Below are 23,404 nucleotides of genomic sequence, written 5' to 3'. Positions count from 1 at the left end.
GTTTCGAACAGAGTTCAGAACACAGTCTAGCCCCCTAAAGTCGCCGTCAACATGAAGCACTTCACGGGGCGTGGAACTCATGGCCTCAGTGAGCTGAGCAAGTGCAGGTCATGGGCAGTGAGGCTGGCACCCGGCTGATACCCTGCGTCCTGAAGGCGAGCCCTTCCTCACGGGCTCCAGTGTCGTCTTCTCTGAAGCGGCGTCTGTCTCTCCCAAGTCCTGCCCGTTGATTCCGCCTGCCCTGTGGGAGACTGGCAGCCCTGCCCTCCTGTGGGCATTGAGGCAAACATGTAATGAAAGTTCCTGGCTCTGGGTGGTGGCCCCCGGGCTTGGAGCCAGGCTGCGCAGCTCATGCGGGGACCAGACTCTGGGGCTGTGGCTGGGCGGCTCAATTTGTATTTCAAGTGACCCCTTCCTCTGTCAGCTGTGCCTATGCAAAGGAGCCTCGAGCTGTGCTCTTGGGAGGGAAGCTCTCCTTGTGTGACCAGGGGCAGTTTTTTTTTCCTTTTAAACTTTTTGTTAACACTCTTAGATATTTTACAATAAGTGAAAATGCGGAGGAACAGTGAATTATCTCCAGATCCTGGCGCTGTCCCCGTGAATCTTCATTCTTACTTCAAGTAAAAATAAGAGCACATGGATTTGCTGGGTGTCAGGCAGCTCTCTCACTGCTGAGGATCTGACCAGAGCAACTATGGAGGAGGAGAAGTTTATTTGAGGGCTCAGGGTTTCAGAGGTCCCCCTCCACAGAAGGCCAGCTCCATTCCTCCAGGAGTGAGGTGAGGCCCAAGAAGGTGGCTGAAGAGGGCGGCAGAGGGAAGCCGCTCACACCACGGTGACCAAGAAGCAGAGAGACGCCACTCTCCAAATGCAAATATATACCCCCAAGCCAGGCCTCATTCCCACCTCCTCCAGCCACACCCTGCCATTTCGGTCACCCTGGGAGTGAATCCCTGTCAGAGGATTAATTCACCGATGGGGTTAAGACTCTCACAACCCACTCATTTCTCCTCGAACCTTCTTGCATCGTCTCCCACGTGAGCTTTTGGGGGACACCACAGCTAAACTGTCACACTGTCCACGTAACAGTCTCACTCCAGGGGGATAGATGTCCAGCCCACCCTGGGGAATGCAGGCCGTGGTGTCCTTCCTGAGTCACTAGCCCGCCAGGTGGGACCCCATCAGACACTGTCATCCCACAGCCAGCCCGGGACACTCAGTGGTGGCCTCCCTGCCTCATGTGGTTCCCAGCCAGGGTCATCCTCCCTCCCGGTCAGACCGTCTTCTTCAGGACAGGTTGTCCCTGATGTGGGCCCATGTGGAACACCACCCGTGTCCTCACAAACGTCTGTCCAGTGAATGACTGAGGCAAACAAGAAGGCCCACGGATCTGTCCAGGGGAACATTTGTCAGACGACGCGCCCCCCGAGTGCCCAGCCTCCTGCCTGGTGTTGTGTCCCTCATCTGTGCTGTCACCTGCATACCTGCGGCGGCTGCATCCACAGGGGAAGGGCTGGGGCCGAGGCTCAGCGGTAGAGCGCTCGCCCAGCACACGCAAGGCCCTGGGTTCAATCCTCAGCACCACATAAAAATAAATAAAGTAAATGTATTGTGTCCAACTACAGCTAAAAGATAGATGTTAAACGTGTTTGGGGAGGAGTGTCGCCCTGAACGTATGAGGACGCCCCGTCTCAGTCCCAGACCAGTGGACGCCCGACATTCCCGGGGTCAGGTTTGGGAGTGAGCTACGAGGACAGAGGGCACGGAGGCCTGGGCTCTCTGCAGGTGTGTCCTTGTCTATAAGGACCTGGGCCTCTGCAGGGCTCTTGGATGAGGCCTCTCGGATACCAGCAATTGTACTTTTACACGTGAAGTTCTAAAGGTCAGCCTTTCGGCAAATGTGCACGCATACAGCGTGACCCCCACTGTGACCGACAGGAGTCTTCTCACTCCCCAAAAGTTGACGTGGCCTCTGTGGTCAGAACCTAGTCCCTCTGCCCCAGGTGACCACTTGCCTGTTGTCTACACATGTTCGTGTAAATATATGAGATCGATACATACTCATACGTATGTGGGTTGCCTTACCACCGAGCCACACCCCAGCCCTTTTTATTTTTCATTTTGAGACGGGGTCTTGCTGAGGGTCTCACTAAGTTGCTGAGGCTGGCCTTGTACTTGTAATCCTCCTGCCTCGGCCTCTCGAGACACTGGGATCACATGTGTGTGCCCCCATGCCTGGAGGCTCATGGTTTTGGAATCACATTCTTAAATAAAGTTAGAATGCATTTTGGAAACAAGTGTTCTGAAGCACTTTCTTTCAAAGTGCTGTTGGTTCTTTATTTCTTACTGATGTGTAACATTCATGCAGAAAAATACACAATTCCAACTGTTTTTCACAAATTGAGCACAACCCATGTTCCCAGCACAGAGCAAGAACCAGAGCATGGTAAGGCCTGCCCCCGAGCCCGTACAAGGCAGCCCCACCCCCCCATAACTTGGGGAAGCTCTGGAATTGCCCAGGACACCCTGAAGGAGACCGCTGATTGGAAAAGCCGAGGATGACAGCCACTTGGTTTCTGTTTTTCAGCTTGTTGACTCATCTGAAGCTCTGTAAGGATTTTGAAGTTGACAATCACATAAAAGATTTTGCTGCAAGACTGTCCCTGATTCCTACTCCACCACCTGGACCACTCCATTTGGCAAGTTGAATCTGGAATTTAATTACGTTTTTTTCTTGGCAAACAGTGAAATTGATATGCTGCAGATGGCCCGAGTGTCTAGACTGTTCTCAGGTTTCTGCTGCGTTTCCCGTGCGGGCATGCAGTCCTTCTAGAGTGTTCTCTGTGCCTTCTCCAAGGTTGGAAGGGGAATGTTGGCCAGCGCCTCAGGAGCACAGCTGGTCAGGTGTCCTGGGGAACCGCAGTGCTCACCTGTTGGCTCACTTCTTGCTGTGCAGAAAATAGACACCCCGGCCTATCACTAGAAGAATTCACATAAATTAGCCGTTCTCCTTTTGTTTATTTGTCTTAAACAATGAGTATGGTGTTTGGTGGTGTGTTCTCCTGTCTGATAACTAGTTTGATGTTGGTTGTTCTTGGAAGTGCCACTGGACCATTGAATTAATAGACGAACGTTTCCCACGCCGGTTCTGTTTGGGGAAGTGTCGCGGGCTGCCCCGCAGCGCAGGGCCTTTGGGTGAGGTCAGGCTGGGAAGTGGAGAAGGCCCACGTTCCCCTTTTGTTGAGTAACAACAAACCGCTGAGCTAGAGGAGGGCCCTGTGACTCCACATTTTCCACACCTACCTCCTGTGCTTCCTTTTTTTCTTTTTGACACCTATTGAGCATCTTGAATGTTTAGTGCATATCAAGTTGAGTTTGACTTTATTAGTCCCTTCTAGAAGATCATACATACACATCTTGCTCCTGTACTTTAAAAAAAATTATCATAGCTATTAAAAAAATGAATTTTTCTTATCAGGGAGACATGCAATCCTGACTTAAGATATGTGGTTTTTTTTTTTTTGTTTTGTGTTTTTTTTTTTTTTTTGGTACCAGGGTTTGAACTCAGGGGCACTCACCCACTGAGCCCCATCCCCAGCCCTATTTGTATTTTATTTAGAGACAGGGTCTCACTGAGTTGCTGAGCACCTCGCTGTTGCTGAGGCTGCTTTGAACTCGCCATCCTCCTGCCTCAGCCTCCCGAGCTGCTGGGATGACGGCGTGTGTCTGGTTAAAATGTGTTTTTAATATTACTCCAGACCGAGCCATCTGCGGGTGGAAGGTCTGGCCGGTGCATTCCAGCGCAGGTGCTGAGCAGGTGTCCTCCCTCCCCCTGGGCCCACAGGGCAGAACAGCTTCATTCTGTGGTGCAGGCTGAGGACCCCCTTATCTGAAGGGCAGGGCTGAAGCATCTTAGAGCTGACTGTTTCATGAGGGGTCTTGTGGATGGGACCCCTCTGAGCGTGGATCCACGTGTGTCTTGGGCACTGCACACACCTGGCCCAGGTGTTTTCACGCCGTGTTTTTGGTGTGCCCGGGGTTGGCTGCAGCCTGTCCCACCTGTGGTGTCACACCAGTGCTCAGAAAGTTCCGGGCTTCGGAGGGCTTTGGACCTGGATGGTGGTCTGCTGTAGGTGGAGTGCTCTGGCTCAGTCGTGGGGTCCTGTGAGCTCAGCGGTGCTGGGTGAGGTCTGGAGCGGTGACGGTGGCCTGTCGCCTGCTGTGCCTTGGAGCTCAGCAGCATCCGCCTGGTGTCCACAGAGTGTCCGTGTTGTGGCCTTGGTCTGTTGTGTCTGCGATGCGCTCCCCACTGTGCCAGCGGCAGGACAGTGCTCAATCCTCCTTGTGTCCTCTTGTCCAGCTGCCACTCATGCCCAGCGGGCCACCTTTGATGCTCACTTGCCCTTTGGCCACGCCCCTGCCAGCACCACCTGCCAGCCAGCCGGTCCCCGTCTGTGATGTGGGAAGCACTGGTCTGCCCGCTTCCCCTCATCCCGACCCTGCATCTCACCCTCTGCGCTGGGTGCCGACACCTGGTGCTGGAGATGCGTCTGTCTTCCCCACAGCAGTGAAGCCCCTTCCGGAGGGGTCACACCTCCTCCTCTCGAGGCCTCCCGCCCCCACAGGGATTTTACACTCAGAGAGCATTCTGTGAAGGGAAGCGTTATTTCTAAATAATGTCACTTAGAAAAGCAAAAGACTTTCTTAAATTTTTGGAATCACAAGTCTTTAGGAGTCTTTTAAAGTCTTTAGGAGACTTTAAGTCTTTAGGAGACTATTAATTGGAAGATGCTGAGAATACATAAGAGGCACAAGAACAGCTCATACCCAAGATGCCCGACAAGCTGGGTTCAGAGTTTGTGCGCAGCGGAGCTGAGTTTTGGGTTTTGGTTTATCTCTGTCTTGGCAGGGGCCAGGTTGTGATTGACAGCTGAAGGGAGCTCGCTGACTTAGAAAAGGTCCTGAGGACTTGTTTGTGTGAGCCTCAGGGCACTGGTGAGGGCCTGTGGACCAGTGTGTTATTCTGTGACATACTTGGCGTGGTGACTCGAGTCTTCCAAAGTGGTTTCTAACTCAGGTGTTTTCTACACCAAAATGGTGCACTTCAGCCTTGCCAGGAGCCACCGTCTGAACCTGCTGTGGTCCTTGGCCATCACAGGTGTTCAACATGAAGCCCCTGCACGTCGTGTTCCCCTCCCGAGCGGACCCCCAGAGCCCCGTCATCGACTTGGACCTTCACCTGCCCTTGCTGTGCTTCTCACCTGAGAAGGTGCTGCAGGTAGGTGGCTCAGGCACCTCTGCCAGGTGGCATCATGGCATCAAAAGTGTTGCTTGCCAGAGGTGGTGAGAAGCCAGTCACAGCCGAGGGCCGGCTGCTCCTGGCGTCCGTCCGTCTGCTCAGAGCCAGCTTCCCAGGGGCATGTGTCTGCAGACAGTGCTTTCCGTGGGATCTCTGGTCTCCTTGGTTTGGGCAGCGGACAGGAGATCGGGAGAGGCCTGGACTGTGTCTGCCTGGTGGCGGTGCACGGCTGTCTCAGGTGTTCTGAGCCCGTCAAGAGCGTAGACGGACCTGACTCTCCCCCAGATCCTGACCTGCATCTTGACGGAGCAGCGGATCGTGTTCTTCTCCTCCAACTGGGCTCTGCTGACGCTCATCGCCGAGTGCTTCATGGTCTACCTGCACCCTCTGCAGTGGCAGCACACCTTTGTGCCCATCCTGTCGGCTCAGATGCTGGATTTTATCATGGCACCTACGTCCTTTCTCATGGGCTGCCACCTGGACCACTTTGAAGAAGTCAGCAAGGTCAGGTATAGGGGTCCGATTTGGAGCGTGAGGTTCTTGGGCGTCCCCCGAGGGAGTCCTGGGAAGTTGCATCTGGTGGTGTCTTGTGCTTGGGGTGCACAGGCCTGGGTTCAGTCCCAGCCTCAGGAAAGGGAAAGCATGAACAATGGAGGACACAGGAGGGCGCTCTGGGGGGGGGGAGCCAGCATGCTGAGGCTCCTGTGCTGCGGGCCACACGAGACCGTTGTGCACCTTCCTGTGTGTAGCCACCGTGCGCTCCCCCTCAGCCTGTGAGCACCACAGCCCCAGGGGCTTCCCCTCCCGTAGGTCCAGCTGCCCCGCGGGCCCCAGTGAGGGGACCCAATTTCAAGCCTCGCCTCCCCCACTCCACACCCTCGGGAAAGTTCCTTGCTTTGCCGAGCCTCAGTTTCCTCCTCTGAGTGGGGCAGGACACGTCCTGTGAGCAGGGTTCAGAGCTGAGGCAGACCCCAGCGCTGGCTGGGGCTGCACGTGCAGCTCCTGGTCACCATGACGGACTTCCTGGCTAGTTTAAACCCTGCCTTTGTGTCCACTGGTCCCGCGGACCCTCTTCCTGGAAGAACGCACGGCGGTGTGGTGTGCTGTCTGTTCTGTGACCCTTGGGGTGCCCCGAGCCTCCTCTCCTGGTCAGGAGGCCGTGGTGAGCTTCCTTGCTGTGGGGCGGGGTCCAGGGAAGCCGGGGGACGGCGCCTGCCCACGGGGGAGCTGGTCACTGCATGCTGACTGCAGAGGGAGCCTTCCAGTGGTGAGCCGTGGTAGATGGTGGGGACGCTGCGCAGATGCCAGCAGGCAGCAGTTGTGTGCCGCAAAGGCCACCTGGTTCACATCCACAGGCCAGTTGCTCATCCTCATGGAGTGTCATGCAGCCTTCGTTGTCTGTTCAGATGGCTCACCACCTGCCAAGAGGCCCACGAGGCTCCCCCACTGCCTCCCTCCTGCCCTGGCAGTGCCCTGTGTGGCTGGCCTGCTGTCCGGGCGTCCTGTGGGTCCTGGCCTCCTTCACTCAGTGTTCCTCCAGGACTCATCCTTGTCGTGGCCTCCGCAGCACTGTGTTCTTGGTGTTGAGGAGGGTCCCTTGTGCTGTGTCTGCTAGCGCTGATGGACAGCTTCCAGGCAGAGGGCACTTGCTGGGCGTCTGCGTGGCGCCTGCTGCTGGGACGTGGTAGATGGGGAGAGCACTGCTGTGTCGCAGGCATAGGTTCTGTCGAATGCCAGCTTTGCTGCCCCTGGGCCCGTTCCCAGGAGTGGGCATGCCCTGTGGAGGACAGTGGTGTGAGCCGGGTGGGCGCAGCTGCCCCGGGTGCGTTCCCACAGCGAGCAGAAGGTTCCGGGTTCTCTTCCCGTCTTTTGGATCCTGGCCCTCCTGGGGGAACAGGCAGCCCGTGGTGGTTAGGCATGTGTCCACAGGGCTGGCGGCAGGCTCTCTGCAGGCCCTTGGGGTGCGTCCTGGCAGGCAGTCGTACGGGGTAGGTCTGCATCTGACTTTTTGTCCAGGAAACTGTGCAAGGTTGCTGTTCCTGGCATCGTCCAGAGGCTGCCGTCAGCCTGTCCCCTGTCCACCTCGTTCCTGGGGGCTAAAGCAAATCTCTGCCCCCAGGCGCTTCCCCAAGGTGAAGGAGCACTGGTCCCTGTGTTCATGCCAACACCTGTGAGTCACGGGGAAGACACGTGGTAGGAAGAGACCAGTTAGAGGGGGAGAAACGGAACCATGTCACTGGTGGCCCTGGTGGAGGAGAGCAGCCGGGCCAGGCTCGGAAGGTTAGGTTGTGCTTCTGTTTTAGTCACTGGGAAAGTCCCTCTTGTTCCTGCTCTGGAGGAGGGACACTGCTTGGCACCTACGTGGTGCTCTGGCCATCAGGCGTGCGGGAGCACAGTGGCAGCAGCTCCTCTGGGTGTGTTTCGGGCCCTCCCCCCACAGGCTCCTCAGGAGGGAGCTGGAGTGACCCACAAGCACCCTGTTTCCTGAGCACGCACACCCCTCGCCACACCGCCAGCACCCCGGGCAACGCCCCCACCCTGGTCTTAAGTCCAGAGGACGCTGGTGTTTGCACATATTTCCTGTGCCACCTGGGCAGAGGCAGGCCCAGACTGAAAGGCACGCCACCTCCAAAGAGCTCAGGCGTCACATTCTGGGACGAGACTCTCAGATCTCTGGCGCGGTTCACATAATTTGTGCATTTTGTCACAGATAAGACTCTACAAGTAACCTCTGTACATGTCTGGGTGTGTCACTCAGCCCAGGACCCTGCCTGTGGTCCGGCTGGCACTCAGGGTGGGGCTGTGCTCCTGGAGGTCTGGAATGTTCCCCAGGACTCCATGCAGAAGCACGTGCAGGGTCTGTACTGGGGCCCAGAGGGAAGCCATGTGGTCCTCATGTTGTGGGGCACTCAGTGTGGCGGAGAAGGGGTTGTGACCACACTGCAGCCCAGCTGAGCCTGGAGGCACTGTGCAAAGTGACATTGCCACTCCTGAGGACACTGTGTGTCCGTGTGTCTGGAGCCCTTTGAGTAGCCAGAGGTGGAGCAGTAGACAGGGCCTTGGAGTGCGGGGTCGACGGGAGGCAGGATGGGGAGCTGTGTTGGCGGGTTGCGGGGCATCAGTCTGGGAGAGCGAGCAAGCCCTGGGGATGGACGGTGGTGGTGCCAGGACCCTGGCGTGATGCGCACTGTGGGACTGCGCTCCTGAGGACGGGTGTCTACGGGGAGCACGGCCGGCAGACCCAGGCACTGCGCGGCTCTTGGCACCGCCACCTGCTCCCAGGGTAGTGGAGGTTGTGCCTGTGTCCACAGGGTCGTCCAGAGGACCCGTCCCAGCAAATGCAAACTGTGTTGGTGTGTGTAAAAAGGAGCACACAGATTAAAAGACCCTGTGTTCCTTCTAGGAAGCTGACGGCTTAGTTCTGATAGATATTGATCACGGGAGCGTCACCTGCTCCAAGTCCTCTGAGTGTGACGTGGACATTCCCGACATCCCTCTCCTGGCGGCACAGACGTTTGTTCAGAGGTAACAGGAAACAGCATGTGTGTGAGAACATCTTTGACACATTACGTACTTGCTACTTTGAGTATCTTTTCCAGTTTTATATTGCTGACAGATGTTTTATATATTTAGAGTTTGGAAATTATTTATAAGTATTTTAAAAATACAAATGGTTTGTCTTTATTCTAATCTTGTCTAAATACTAATTACAGCCCAACAGTGATGGGACAGTCACATCCCCTGCAAAGCACTCCACCCCTCTCTGTACTGTGTCTCAGGTCCTATCTGTGCCTAACTCTAACCCTAACTTCTAACCCTAACCCTAACCCCCTAACCCTAACCCCCTAATCCTAACTCCTAACCCTAACCCCTAACCCTAGCCCTAACCCCTAACCCTAACCCTAACCCCTAACCCTAGCCCTAACCCCTAACCCTATCACTAACCCCTAACCCCCAACCCTAACCCCTAACTCCTAATCCCTAACCCTAGCCCTAACTCTAACCCTAACCCTAACCCCTAACCCTAGCCCTAACCCTAACCCTAACCCCCTAACCCCTAACTCTTAACCCTAACCCCTAACCCTAAACACTAACCCTAACCCCTAACCCTAGCTCTAATCCTAACCCCTAACCCTAACCCCAACACTAACCCCTAACCCTAACCCCTAACCCTAATCCCTAACCCTAGCCCTAACTCTAACCCTAACCCTAACCCCTAACCCTAGCCCTAACCCTAACCCTAACCCCCTAACCCCTAACTCTTAACCCTAACCCCTAACCCTAAACACTAACCCTAACCCCAACCCTAACCCCTAACCCTAGCTCTAATCCTAACCCCTAACCCTAACCCCAACACTAACCCCTAACCCTAACCCCTAACCCTAATCCCTAACCCCTAGCCCTAACCCCTAACACTAACCCCTAACCCTAACCCTAACCCCTAACCCTAACCCCTAACCCTACCACTAACCCCTAACCTAACTCCAACCCTAACCCCAACCCTAACTCCAACCCTAACCCCAACCCTAACCCTAACCCCAACCCTAACCCCATGCTGGAGATCCTGCTTGGTCCATTCGGTCATGAATACTGGAACCAGGCAGGATCTGTGTGCTAGTGACAGACAGTGTGGGCCTCGGCCCCCTGATAGCATCCACTGAATGCGGAGGGTCAGCGTCCAGTGCTCCTGAACACCTTCCCCTTGGGGGCTTCATACAAGGGCGGCAGGAGACATACTGCTTCCAGACCTATGGGCTGTGGAGGTGGCCCTGAGGGTGTGGGGACGTGAGTGAGACGGCAGCTGCTCTCTGGCCTTGTGGCAAGTAGCTGGGCTGTCCTGGGGTCTGCTGCAGCTGAGCTGTGGCTGTGTCTAGGACACTGGGGACCCACCGGCTTTCTGCCATTTTTGGGGGGATCAGGGGACAGGGGCTGAGCTAGGAGCAGGACAGAGGTGCCTCTACCTGGGAGCTGGACGCCCTTTCTGCCTGGAGGGTGTCTCAGAGTCCAGGTGGAGCCTTCTTAACCCAGACGCTTGAGATCTGAGCTGTTTCCAAGTCCTCCTCTGACCTCACGTGACGGGTCACAGTCAAAACACAGTTTCACTGAAAATATTGTCAACATACCCTCAGTCCATGAGCAAGGTGCATATGAAACATAAATAAGTGTCCTGTTTGGACCTCGTCTCATCCCAGTGTATCTCGTGATGTTCATGCAAATATTCCAACTCTGAAACTTGTGGGCCAAAGCACTTTCGCCTCGTGCTGGGGATCAACCTAGGCCTCAGGCGTGCTGGGCCGTGCCTACCTCTGAGCTGCATCCCCAGCACACGTGCGCTGGATCAGGGACACTTGATCTGTGCTGACCACACCTCTGTTACCACTGCTGCCGTCTTAAGCAACAAGGAGTCTTGCCCCCCAAGACCGGGAGCTTGGCCATTTGCCCTCCAGCTGTGTGGCTGGGGCTGCCTGAGTGGCTGTTCTCCCTTGGGAATGAACCCGCCCCCACTCCACAGGGACCTGGAAGGCAACACTTGCCCATTTACTTTCTGATAAGCAGGCGCTGCTCCCCTGACCTTGCCAGGTCTTAGAACCTCTCAGGAGTGTGCTTGGCCAGGATCCTGCCCACGTCGGCATTGCTGCATTCCTGCGAAGGGTGGTTTAGAAGCGTGAACTGACTGGAGCGCACTGGGATGCCCGTGCTCCGAGCCTCACAGCCTGTAGCCAGGCTGCAGTGGGGTCTCCTCACGGGGTCCCATATGGGGAGTGCATCCACTGGTAAGGAGGGAATGAGGGCCGGTGGCCCCTCTTCCAGTCCCCCAGAAACCCTGGGCGCCGCACTTCATCATGGCCTCTTGGCGGCCACCAGCCCCTCCTAGGCAAGGATGGGGAACCTGCTCGGCGCGTGGATGGCAGGGAAGGATGCGTCCTGGGGAGGCAGCCCTGGGCCTTTTTCCCCGGGTGCAGGTGGGCTTGCAGCAGGAAGTAGGGGGCACAGGCGCCCCCTGTGGCAGTGTGAGGCTCCTCCTGGATGCCCTGGCGTTGCCTTCCTGCCCGGCTGCCTGTCTGTTCTGCTAGGTGAAGTCTAGGTTGATGCCCAGGAGCAGCAACATTGCAGGGCGGTCACCTGATATCTGATGGGTCAGACTGGCCAGGGATGGACAGCTGCCTCGGGGGCAGCTTCTTGGCTCAGTGGGAGTGAGCCCAAAGCCACACCCAGTCCTGCACCAGGCCTCCTGGCCCCTCGGACCTGGCTTTGCAGCCTGGCCCCAGGCCGGAGCCATGCAGGGCCAGCAAACCCACTGGCCAACAGAGGCCCCGGGCAGTTGAGAGCCCTTCCCTGGCGCCCCTCCTGTTCCTGTGCTTGAGTCTCACCTCTCATCTTGCAGGTTCACGATCCTCTCGTGGGGTCACTCTGCCCCTCTAACCTGCTCTGAGGCCGGCCCATCATGACTGGCATCTCTCCGCTCCTCCTGTTTGTGGTGCTTTTATGCGTTTCTTCCCACGTGAAGCTCTGTGCAGGCAGGGTTTGCTGTGGTTGGCGCTCAGAGCCATGCCTGGCACACAGTAGGTGCTCCAGGGGTCTCTGCCAAACACGTCTGTGCTGGCTGTTGATTTTACATGTTTAAAACCACAGACATTCTGGTTGATGGCCAAAGACCTCTCAATACAGCCCAGAGTGGTGTTGGGAGGGCCAGGACCCGTGTTTAATGGCGGCTTGGGGTAGACAGAGTAACTGAGTCCCTACCCTCAGTGAAGACCTGAAGATGAGCCGGTGGCCCTTCCTTGGTGGTCCAAGAGAGGTGACGGGGAGTGCTGGGTGCAGGCACAGGGCCACTGGAGCTGCCTGGTAGGGAGGCTGAGAGGAGCCACGGGGGCCGTGCCTGTGCCTGCTGTGGCCCTGCCCGGCCTGTCAGGGGCAGCCCAACAGGAAGCCCTGTCCTGTGGTGTCCTGAAATGGGCGGGCCCTGCGGGGCAGTGCCTGGGATGTGAAGGAGCAGGCTGGGATTCAGATGCGGGGTCAGAGCCGGGGCTTGGTGTGGTGGTGCTCGGAGGTGAATGCTCTCCTGGGCTCTGTGTTTTTGGTGATCTGCCCGCCCCCAGAGGTTTTGCCAGGCACTCCCAACGTCTGACGTGTCCCTCTGCCTGGTGACAGTTGTTGGCTCAGCCGTGCAGCCGTGTCTGCTTCCTCCCAGGGTCCAGAACCTCCGGCTGCACCCCGAGCTGCACCTGGCCCACCTGGGCTCCAGCACAGACCTGAACGAGGCCCGAGCCCGCAGGCGAGCCTGGCAGCAGACACTCAACTGCCAGATCCAGCACAGCGCCCTGCAGCTGCTCGTGGGCATCTTCAGGTATCTAGCGGCTGTTTCTAGCACCTGGGAGAGGGTAGCCATCCGGCCTTGGACCTCCTGGTGACTGCGGCCCCAGAGCCCAGGCACTGAGGTCACTTGGCAGGTGTGAGATGATGCTCTGTGATCATCACCATGCGAGGGCTAGGCGGCTGGTGTTGTCCTCCAGTCCTGCCTGGCCCTGTTTGTCCATCTCCCCTGTCAGTGGCCCCGCGGAGGGCTGTCTCAGAGGTGTCCCCAGGGAGGTGGAGCCTGGTCCCACTGCTGGGAGAGCGGGTCGTGTGCTGGCCCAGGGCTGCCTGGGACGCCTGCACCGGGGAGGAGGGGCAGGTGGGCATTTCCATCACACTGTGAACCAGTGATGCCATCTGCAGGGCGTCTCTGGGCTGGAGGGCCTGGGATCTGGCCCTGGGGCCTTCTCTCCCACATCTCGTAGTTCCCACCGCAGACGCCCCCGCCTGCTCTTGCTCCCTCGCATTTCTCTGCAGCTGGCCAAGTGGACGAGGAGCGAGGGTGGGGGCTCGGCTTGCCCTCTCCGACCTGGCGGGGCCGTTGAGGACTGGGGACTCTGGGGCTTCCTGGGCCGGCCTTCCTGCCCCTCCTCCCCCGCCCCGCCCGTCCTCCGGCTGCTTCTCCCTGAGGAGCGAGGGTGCCCACCGCTGGCTGGCGGGAGGGGCGGTGGGGCCACCGACTTGCCGTTCCCTGATTACTTCAAAACCCAACCTGTCGTGGCCTTGTTCTGTACCTGTCTCTACTTACTGGAGCCAGAGACTGGTCAGGAGGGACTGTCACGGGCAGGCTGCGTTGTCTCTGCTCCCAGGGCCGCAGTAGCCAGGCCCTGGTTCTGCCCTTCTGCTCTGGGGGACGAAATGTTCTGTGGTGGCGGTGGTTGTCTTCTCTAAACCCACGAGATTGATGATTTGATAAAGAAGCAAAACTGCGACCAGAGAGGGTGAAGCCTGAGTCCCCCACCCTGAGCCCGGCTGCTCCTGTCGCCCACCACCCGTCCCCTGGGCCCAGCCACGGTTCCCTGTGGGTCTTTCCTCCCTGCTGCTCAGGGTGTGAGAACCCAGGAGGTCGCTACAAAGACCCACGCCACAAGAGCATGGGGGAGGCGGGGAAGGACACCGGGCAGAGGAGAGAGTGCCCAGAGTACTCAGGGAGGGGGACATGGGCAGGTGCTGGCGTGGCCCGGGAGGCCGTCCGTCCTGTTTGTGGAAGGCGGGCAGAGGGTGGGGACACCTGCCGGGACGTGGCTGGTGGCCAGCACTGGCCGAGGTGGCTGCTGGTGCCTTCCCGACTGGCTGTCCCCCAGGCTTCGCTGCAGCTGGGAGCAGTCGCGTCTGGCCCCACGCCGTGTGCACGCTCCCTCTCGGGCTTTCGCCAACCTCTCGGAAGAGCAGTTTTCAAAGTGTGATTCTTGGCCACCTGCTGCTGAAAGCACTTGTTCCCACGTGGGGACGAAGGCAGCAGGCTGTCCTGGTCTTTGTCAGGGAGGTGAAGAACCACGTGAATTACGAACACAGGGTGTTCAACAGCGACGAGTTCCTCAAGACAAGGGCCGCAGGGGAGCAGCACTTCTATAAGCAGGTGAGCCGCGTGGAGCAGGCCTGCGGGCCGTCCTTCCTGCTTTACTTTTCTGTTTTTAAACATTCTTCAGAATGGATGTTTTTCAAGGTGTTAATATTTCATGGAGTGTGTTGGGTTTTCTAAAAGGTTTTTTTCGGTATGGTTCCTTTTTGATGGTACTGGGGATTTAACCAAGAGTCGCTTAACCACGGAGCCACCTCCCCAGCCCTTTTTACTTTTTAAGACAGAGGCTTGCTGAGTTGCTTAGGGCCCTGCCAAGTTGCTGAGGCTGGCTTTGAACTTACAGTCCTCCTGCCTCAGCCTCGTGAGCTGCTAGGGCTGCAGGTGTGCCCTACCACACCCAGCTCGGCATGGTTCCTTCCGATCCTGACGTTTTGCTCAGCTTTCAGAATATATTTTACATATGAGGATATACCCATTTTCAGTGTAGGTTTGGTGGACCGTGACAGATGTGCACACCTGTGTGACCACATCCTCAATCTGCAGGCCACACCCAGTCCGGTGCCCCTTCCCCGCCACCTGCCCCTCCCCAGGTCCTGGGCAGCCTCCTTGCTGACCCTGGGGGAGCTCTGGCTTTGGATACTGCTGTGCCACTGTGCACCAGCTGAGCGCTGCCGGCCCCACCTGGCTTTGGAGGAGCGAGAAGTAAGCTGGGGATCGTGGAGACGCGGGTGACACCGCGGAGAAGCCCAGCGCACACTGCCCCTCTGAACGCCACGGCCCGTCTCCTGGCGCAGCCGCAGTCCCTGCTGCTCTCTGCTCTTCCCGCTCCTGTGCTTTCCCAGTCTGCTCTGCTTTACGTGTGCCCTGGCCTCTTCTGCGCCTGTGCAGGCCGTGTGGCTTACGGCAGCTGTACTGGCACGTGTAGGGGCCACTGTCACCTGCCCTCTCTTTCCCCTGCTGCTCAGGGTGTGAGAACCAACCAGGAGCATGGGGGAGGTGAAGAGGGACACGGGCTCCCAGGAGAGAGTGCCCAGAGTGCCCAGCTCCGGGCCTGCTGCGCGGAGGTGCCTGCCTTGGCTGCACACTGGCCGTCTCTGCTGAGCTCTCGGCCCCCCTTGTGCTCTGCTCCGAGGCCTTCCTGGTGTCCTGTGCTCTCATGGCGAACTTGTGCCACTCAGCTGCAGGCTGGGCTACCAGGGCTGTGTCCAGGTCCTCAACTGGCCAGGAGTGCACACCCTGGCCCTGCTGTGTGGCCTGTTTCCTGTGTTTTCTGCCAACATTTTGCAGCTCAGGTCACCTGCTTTCCCTTTCTGGTCCTCAGGACTCCAGTGTGGATCTGGGCCCCTTTCCCTCCTTTTCTGGCCAGGGCTCGGGGAGGCTGTGGACCTTCTAGCATCTTCCTCTAGGCCTCTTGCGCACATGTCACGGTCAGTGGAGAGCAGGTGTCCAGGTGGCAGCAAAGGCCCCGATGTTGGAGGGTCCCCTGCAAAGTGAGAATCCCACAGGTGTCAGCTCCTGAGCCAGGAGGAGGAGCCTGATGGTAGCAGGTGTGGCAGGCAGTGTGTGTGATGGGGGCGCGGGGCTGGGGGACCGAGGCCCGGCCACTCACAGACGCCGCGGCACGGCTGTAGCAGTGGCCAGGCGGACTGGCCTTTGTGTTTCATGGTTTCTGGGTGCAGAGTGGCTGCTTACTTCAGAGGGGCAGGCGAGGAACTGAGGACGTGCTGGGCACAGGAAGGCCTGGGCAGCTCCCTGTTCCAGGGACTTCGGTCTGGAGGAGCCTGTGCTGGACAGGTCCTGGTCCAGGGCTGCAGGCTCCAGGTGGAGGGAGCAGATCCCAAGGCCCTTATGGGTGCCCTGTCTCGTCTGCCTCAGGTCTTGGACACCTACATGTTCCACTCTTTTCTAAAAGCTCGGCTCAACAGAACGATGGACGCCTTTGCTCAGATGGACCTCGACACCCAGTCTGAGGAGGACAGGTGCCTCATCCCTGCGTGGACACGGCTCTCTGGGCCTCCGAGTGCTAGGGTGGCATGGCTTCCTTGGGACAGACAGGGGATAGGTTCACTGGGAAGAGTCTGCGTTTGGAAACCCACCCTTTCCATGTCACAGTGTCCCTGGCCCAGTGCTCTGAGCCCGTCGGGCAGCAGCGCCCGGGTCTGCCTGTGCCGCTGCCCGCGGGCCTCTCCCCTCCCCTTCCTCAGAGCCTGTTCTCTTCATGTTCTGTCCATTCCTGCTGTTTCCTTGATCTTGAACATGCATCAGCTGTGGGCGCTGCCCTCGCCCCTGACTGTGGGCCCTCCCGGGGCCAGATTCTGGTCACAGGCTGTCCCACACCGTCACTGCACAGGAAGAAGGGCCTGTTCCTCAATCCTTACTGCGTCTGTAAAGCCAAGCCTCGCTTTCCCCCCAGAATAAGCGGGATGCTCGTCAGCCCAAGGAGACCGACGGTGCAGAAGATGGCCTCGCGGAGGACCTCGCCCCTGGACATCACCCACAGGCGCATGGTGGTCAGCATGCCTGACCTGCAGGATATCACCCTGCCTGAGCCGCTGCCCAGAAACTTGTCTCTGCGGATATCAGACACCACAAGCTGCAGAAGCAGCAGCGGCCCAGGTGGGGACCCCGCCCTCCCTGCGCCCCGCCTTCTCGCCTTGCCGGCCGGTCGTTGAGCAGATGAGGTCCACCTCCTGGGGAAGGGGAAGGGTCTTTTGGACTCTGGAGTCCAGCACAATCATCTGAGTCCTCTCGGAGGGTCTGCTTTGCCAGCCACATCTATTGTGAAACATCCTCCAGAGCCCCTGCCAGGGTGGCGTGCAGCTGGGTGTTGTCCACACGTGTCCACAGTGTGCGTTGCGTGTGCGCGAGGGCATGTGTGAGTGTGTGTCACATGCACTGTCTGATGGGAGACAATGCCTGTTGGGCCCCTGGTGCCCAAGTACCAGGCATTTTCTAGGGACTGGGGTAAAGGACTGGCATCCCTGCCCATGCAGCGGGCAGTCCAGGGATGGTCCTGGAGACAAGGACAAGGACAGACACATGGTTTCAAGGTCAGGGTAAGAGCAGCAGGGCTGGGCAGCGGCCTGGCCTGATGCGTTGTGTGCAGTGCAGGTGGGTGGGGAGATGGAGCTGTGCCTGGGGGACCGCTCCCCAGCAGAGGGACCGCGGAGCCTGCTCGGGGTCGTGAAGGTGAGCGTGCACGGCCGCGCAGCCTGGCGGTCCCTGGCACGCAGAGTGCAAGGGCAGCCTGGTGTGCACAGCTCGGCTCTAATTCCCACAGAGCTGTAGGAGTGCGTCACATACGATGCCACTCTTCACCCTCAGGTCCCTCCCCATGCTTCGGCAGGACGGAACCTCTGCTGGGCACAGTGTGGGAAGCCTGTCAGGGTCGGGCACCACCACTGCCCAGTGGGACCCTGGGGGCCTAGCTTGGGCCACGCCAGCAGGAGCCCCACAGTGCCTTGTGATTAGTGTGCGGAAGCCCAGGAAGCTGCACACGCAGCGCCCTGCTGTGGCTCCCTGGGGTTGGTGTGGCCGAGGCACAGCATGTGAGGGAAGGGAGCACTGCCCTTCAGTGCTGAGCCTGGCAGCCAGCATGGGCATCTGAAGGCAGACTGCTGGGGGTGCCACTCAGCAGAGGGGCCGGCCTGTCCTGGCAAGGTGGCCTCTTGCCTCCTCCAGGTCCCCAGCCTGCCTGAGCTGCCCGGAGAAGAGGAGCCTGGGGTCTGGTCATGTTGGACCAGATGAACTTGGCATGAGGTGCAGCTGGTGGCCGTGTCCCCGGCACAGGAACCTGAGCTGCAGGGCCTCACCCCCCCCGGGCAGTGGGATCACAGTGCTCACTCCCAGAACTGTTCCTGTCACGGAAACGGTCCTGAGAAGGCTGGACCTGGGGCTGGGCGCTGGGCGGGCCTGTGTGAGCCCGAGTCCAGCCCCAGCACTAGGCCAGGCCGACCTGACACACCTTGAGTCCAGCCAGCGTTTCCAGCTGGCTCCGCAGTTGGGCGGTCAGTTGTCCATAGTGCCAGCTGCTGCTGTCCCTGGGCGCCCTGCAAGCAAGGCGAGGGGCCCTTGTGGGGGCGCGTGCTTCACTCTGTGGCCCTGGGCCGCGTGCTCTCGGGACAGGTCTGGGTGACTCTTGTTTTCCCTTGGTCCTTAGTTCTGAACGTGGCCCCTAAGTCCACGTACACCTTCAAGATCCCAGAGGTGCACTTCCCGCTGGTGAGCCAGTGCGTGCAGGCCTACCACAGCGACTTGGTCAGCCTGCTGAGCAAGGCCATGAGCCTCCTGGCCCCCGACAACTCCCTGCTCCTGGCCAGATACTTCTACCTGCGAGGCCTTGTCCAGCTCATGCGGGGGCAGCTGCTGAGTGCCCTCTCGGATTTCCAGAACCTCTACAGGACGGACATACGGATCTTCCCAGACGCCCTCGTCAAGGGCATGGTGGAGTCCATGTCGGTCCCTGAGCGCACCCAGGCCGAGCAGACGCCCGAGCTGAAGAGACTGATCACCCAGGTGCTGGACAAGCCGGGCGAGGCCCCCAAGGTGGACGACCCCGTGAAGCACTTCGAGCTGCCCAAGAAGCACATGCAGCTGGGCGACTTTGTGAAGAGGGTGCAGGAGTCTGGGATCGTGAAGGACACCAGTGTCATACACCGGCTGTTCGACGCACTGACCGTGGGTAAGGGGACCTCGAAGCATCCGTGCAGGTGGCTGCATCGGCCCCTCTTAGCTGTGGGTTCTGCACCCACAGGTCCAACCAAGTACAGGTTGAAGGGTTAAAGGAGCTGCGTCTGCGGGGCACAGGCCACCTGAACGGTGCAGGGCTGGCCGGAGCCCGCGGGTAGCCTCAGGTGTCAGAGTGACCCCGGGACTGGGTCTGTGGGTGGGTGTGGCAGGCACCTTGCCACGGCCTGTCTCGCGTGGGCAACTGTGGACTGGTTTGGGCAGGAGGTCCTGGATCCCCACCAAGACCAAGGGGGACTGGACTTAAGGACAGCAGGGGACAGTCAAAAAGGCACCCGCCTGTGGCAGGTGAGAGCCGCAGGGTGACGGCGCACCCTGTGCTGGGCACATGCCAGGTGGGCAGGTCGGCGATGCCCAGGCCGTGTTCCTCTTGCTCCATCTCGCCCTGGCCCTGCCTCCTGGGAGGCCCTTGGTGGTGGGAGGACACGGGCAGCTTCCCCACACTCCCTCGTCCCAGACTGGGGCCTGTTGGCTACACAGCGGTGACTGTTGTACTGTGTCACACATAGCAGCGCCGGGACACAGTAGCAGACACAAGGCACCCCAGATTTGGGCGTGTCTTGCTGCCCGTTTCCTGCAGGGCCTCGCTTCTGAGGTCTGGGTGGGCCCCTGTGTGCTCCCTGGCTCCCCTACCCCAGGAGCACTGTCCCCATCTGAGACCCGAGCTCTCCTTTGTTTGGTTCCTTGACCACAGACTGTGCGTGGAGCACTTGCACGCCCGTGTGGGTGTGCGCTGTCCAGGAGTCGCTCCGGCCGCCCCCGCGGCTCAGGCCTCCCTGTGCTGGCCCTCGTCTTTCACTGCTAGCCGTGGGGCTTGGGAGGAAGCGGGCTGTCTGCATGTTGCCCTGGCAGGCGTCCAGTGGCACACACTGGACCACACTGACCCCAAGTGTCCTGTGGGTTGTTTCCTCTTAGACGTGTGCCCAGAAGCCTGTGCACCCCGTCCTGTGGGTTGGGGTGTGAGGGCCGGCACCCTGGCTGCGTGCTGCCCTGGCCTCCTGAGGGATGCCTGCCCTAGGTGATGCCGTCACCTCCTGGCAGCGAGGGCTTGTCGGGGTCACCGGTGTTGCCCACGGTGCGTGAGATGGCCATGTAGGTGCGGCTCGTCCGCTCAGCTGCTGACCCACCCTCTGGTTCTTTTCGTGTTCTCTGCCTCGTGTGTGGGCCTTTCTTCCCCTGCAGATGCGCAGCTGCCCTCCGTGCTCTGGAGAGGGTCTCCCTGCTGCGGGCGGGCTGGGCAGCGTGCCCTCCTGGTGACGGAACCTTGTCCTGGCACCTCTGCAGGAAGGGCCAGCTGCTCGGGTGCTCTCCCAGTGGCCAAGCAACTGGACTGCCCAGTGGTCAGCGTAGTGCCCACAAGGCCAAGTGGGCGATACAGCAGCCCTCCAGGGGCAGTGCTCCGCCGGGCACCCCGCAGGGTCTGTCCTGGGGTGTCTGCGGCTTTCTCCCCGCAGGGGCCCAGCACGCCTGGGCTCCACCACCTGCAGCGGTCTCCCTGGAAGACGTCACCTGCACGGGCGCAGGGCTCCCTGGCCACTCCTCCCTGAGCAGCGCAGTGGGCAGGTGACCTGCAGAGTCCCACGGCCAGGCAGTGGTGTGGGGGGCTTCGTCCTCGTGGGGGGACATGGGGTCCTGGAGCCCACCCCACCATGGGAGGGTGGCTCTGGTCCCTTCAGGTGCTGTGTCCTGGGGAGACTGAGGAAGGCCACCCTGGCCGGGTCTCCCCAGGGAACCGTGTGACAGGAGGGAGGTGTGCAGTTGGTGGTCAGCTGCCCGGGGTGTGGCAGGCAGGGGAGGTGGACACAGCAGCGTGTGGAGGAGGACAGGAGGGGTGTGGGGCTCTGCTGGGGCTTCACGGGGTCCCAGAGGCCCTGGGTTTGGCTGGTGGAGGCCTGAACAGAAGCTGTAGGACCTGCCTGGTGACTGTCCCCAGCCACGGGCTCCAGGTGACGGCTCCTCCCTTCGTGTCTGCAGGGCCGGGCTCCTCCCTCCCTGGCATGGCCCCGTTGCCAGTTACAGGTGGCTGGACCCTGGCGGGAGAAGGAGGCCTGCCTGTCCCTCAGGCATCTCCACCTCTTCCCCATGGGCAGCATCGGCAGGTCCTGTGGCCACCCAGCTGCTGGGACCTGGAAGGGTGTTCTGCAGCAGGTGTGGGCTGCCTGTGGCACAGGTGGGTGGTGTCGAGGAGGGCACTGGCAGGCCTGGGTAAGGACCAGGAGCCTCAGTGGCCCTGTCCCCTGGCCTGTTGGCGTCGTGTATGTTGCCGATTGGGTGGTTCCTCGGGTTCTGCGTCCAGGAGCCTGACGCCCCCGGGTGGCGCCGCATGGAGGGGGCTGCAGCCAGGAGCTGGGCTGCAGACGGCCCGCGCCAGAGCCAGTGCCCCGCCTGGGCAGCCCCGCAGGGGAGGCAGGCCTGGCTCTGACCTGACTTCTCCTGTGCCCGCGTCACACGTTTTCCTGGTACAGCTCCACCCTGGCCGCTGGCTCTCCTGGACACCGTGGGCTGCCTTCGGTTGCCTGTGCCTGACTGAGGGCTGGGGCTGGCTTGGGAGGGGCTGCTGTCTGCACGCCGCTGGAGGAGCTGGGGTGCGGCACCGTGTGACGGGAGGGAGATGTGCAGTTGGTATTTTTGTGCAAAATTGAGACACAAGGAATGTCATTGTGCCTGCATGTGTGCATGCAGTGACCGTGCCTCTGACCATGGCTGGGATGACACGTTGGCTGTGGACTGGGCTAGATGTGTGTGGTGGGCGTCTCGTGTGGGCACAGGGGCTGTGGATGTGCCCCGCAGTAGCTGCAGGAATGCCTAGTGCATGCCCAGCAGAACTGGCCTGTGCCCAGGGCCAGGTGGGCACCCTGGCCCTGGGCACAGGCCAGTTCTGCTGAAGTGCTGGCGGTGGGTTGCAGTGAGGGGGGCTTCAGGGTCCTTGTCCTTGCTTCTCCTGCCCGGTGGGGCACGTCTGAGGCCCCGCCAATGTCTGCCTGTGTGAGAGTGCTCTTGGGTTTCGGTGACATGGCCCTGCCTGCGAGGGCTGGGGTGCAGCGCCCCGCCCAGGCTCCCCGGCTCCGGCCCCTGCAACTTGCTTCCCTGGTAGTGGCTTTGCCTTTCGCTGCGCTTCCCTCTCTTCCCGGCTTCTTGGGCTTTTCCTTGCTACTGCTCCACCTCGAGGCCTGCGTGGCGTCTGGGGGAGCAATAGGCGCTCCTGACGAACCCGTCCCTCAGCCCCGCCCGGGAAGTCAGCCTGGGCTGCCCGGCCTTGTTCACGGAGTTCCTGAGGTGGAAGGGGGCTCTGGCCAGCGAGGGGCCGGTTGGCCTGCCAGGTCCTGTCCACAGGTGCACCTGGCACCCTTGTACTTGGTCTTTGGTGACTGCAGATGCCTGTATCTGAATTGTTTCTGTTTGGATTTAGTGATTTTAAAACTTAAAAAGAAAATAATGTTCAATCTTTGTAAACCACCCAAAAAATAGGGAAGGGAACACAGTAGCCCACAATGGCGCCCCCTGGTGGAGATCCCGCAGAATCAGCCTCTGCCGCCTGCCTGGGCTGCAGCCGTCCCTATCTGGAGGCAAGATGAGTCCCTTCCTGAACCTGTTACAGCCCCACCCTGGTCACGGCCGTCCAGTAATTGCTGTGGCGAAGGCTCAGTTGTCCTGACACTGCGGGGACGAGTGCAGACAGCCATCACCTTGTGGATTGGAGCAGGGACCGAGTCCAGCTGGGACTTGGCTCTGGGCCTCTGGCCAGGCTGGGGATGGGTGGATCCACCCACTCAGGTGACGGTCCTCAGGCCCGCTGTGCCAGCGAGGGTCTTTCCTCTCCATGCCTCCCTTTCCTGGGTTGTGCGAGAGCCTGATGGTGGTGCCACCTCGGGCGGTGGTGAGGACCAGACGGGCCCTCTGCGAGCTTGGAGCGTGGCTTGCCGTGTTCCGTGTGGCGGGATGCATGGGTGCCGAGGGTGGTATGCGTGCCGCTTGGCGGCCGCCTGGCCAGGGTGATCTGCTTCCAGGGAGGCTGCGTGTGGGGTGTTTTCCTGGAGGGAGGGATGAGCAGGAGTGCCCTGGTCTGGGCATGCGCAGTGGTGACAGCCTGGGTGACGGTCTGCCTGTGGGGACGCGGTGGTAGGACTGGAATGTGGGCATGGGAGGGAGTTGGATCCTGGAGAACTGGGGCCTGGTGAAGCATAGCACGCAGCCTGCCGTGTTTGAACCAGGAGGTCGGCTCCCACTTGCCTTCAGAGAAGTGATTCTGGGCCCCAGAGGGGGCAGCTGCCGGGCAGGAGCATCAGGGAGTGTCTCCCTGGGCAGGACTGAGTGGGGCCGTGTGAGCCAGAGGACAGAGAGGTGCAGGGTGCATGGCCAAGGCAGGCCCAACTGTACAGGTGCAGGTACAGGGACTAAGTCCAGTATTCATAGAGCCGAGCAGGAGGGGATCCTGTCTCCCTTCTATAAGTAAAGGACTACCTTCCCTCCCTGCAGAACCC

At 59.8% G+C, this 23,404-nt stretch overlaps 1 protein-coding gene across 4 annotated transcripts in view; it reads left to right on the top strand.

Annotated features, from left to right (window-relative positions):
• The window catches only part of Dennd3 (DENN domain containing 3), a 48,679-nt gene that overhangs the window by 8,881 nt on the left and 16,394 nt on the right, over positions 1 to 23,404 (top strand). For 3 of the 4 annotated variants that reach the window (XM_026403048.2, XM_026403047.2, XM_026403046.2), the window contains exons 5-13: positions 2,588 to 2,699; positions 5,159 to 5,278; positions 5,585 to 5,803; positions 8,703 to 8,824; positions 12,492 to 12,647; positions 14,138 to 14,234; positions 16,053 to 16,156; positions 16,591 to 16,793; positions 18,337 to 18,858. In XM_026403048.2, the coding sequence (XP_026258833.2) occupies positions 2,588 to 2,699; positions 5,159 to 5,278; positions 5,585 to 5,803; positions 8,703 to 8,824; positions 12,492 to 12,647; positions 14,138 to 14,234; positions 16,053 to 16,156; positions 16,591 to 16,793; positions 18,337 to 18,858 (1,655 nt within the window). Of the gene's footprint in view, positions 1 to 2,587; positions 2,700 to 5,158; positions 5,279 to 5,584; positions 5,804 to 8,702; positions 8,825 to 12,491; positions 12,648 to 14,137; positions 14,235 to 16,052; positions 16,157 to 16,590; positions 16,794 to 18,336; positions 18,859 to 23,404 lie in introns of those variants that run through there. The other variant, XM_077800721.1, reaches the window with a different exon arrangement.

The sequence above is a fragment of the Urocitellus parryii genome, chromosome 7 (genome assembly GCF_045843805.1).
Source record: "Urocitellus parryii isolate mUroPar1 chromosome 7, mUroPar1.hap1, whole genome shotgun sequence".
Classification (NCBI taxonomy): Eukaryota; Metazoa; Chordata; class Mammalia; order Rodentia; family Sciuridae; genus Urocitellus; species Urocitellus parryii.
Note: the sequence above shows the minus strand (reverse complement) of the source record. Positions and strands in the feature narration are given on the sequence as shown.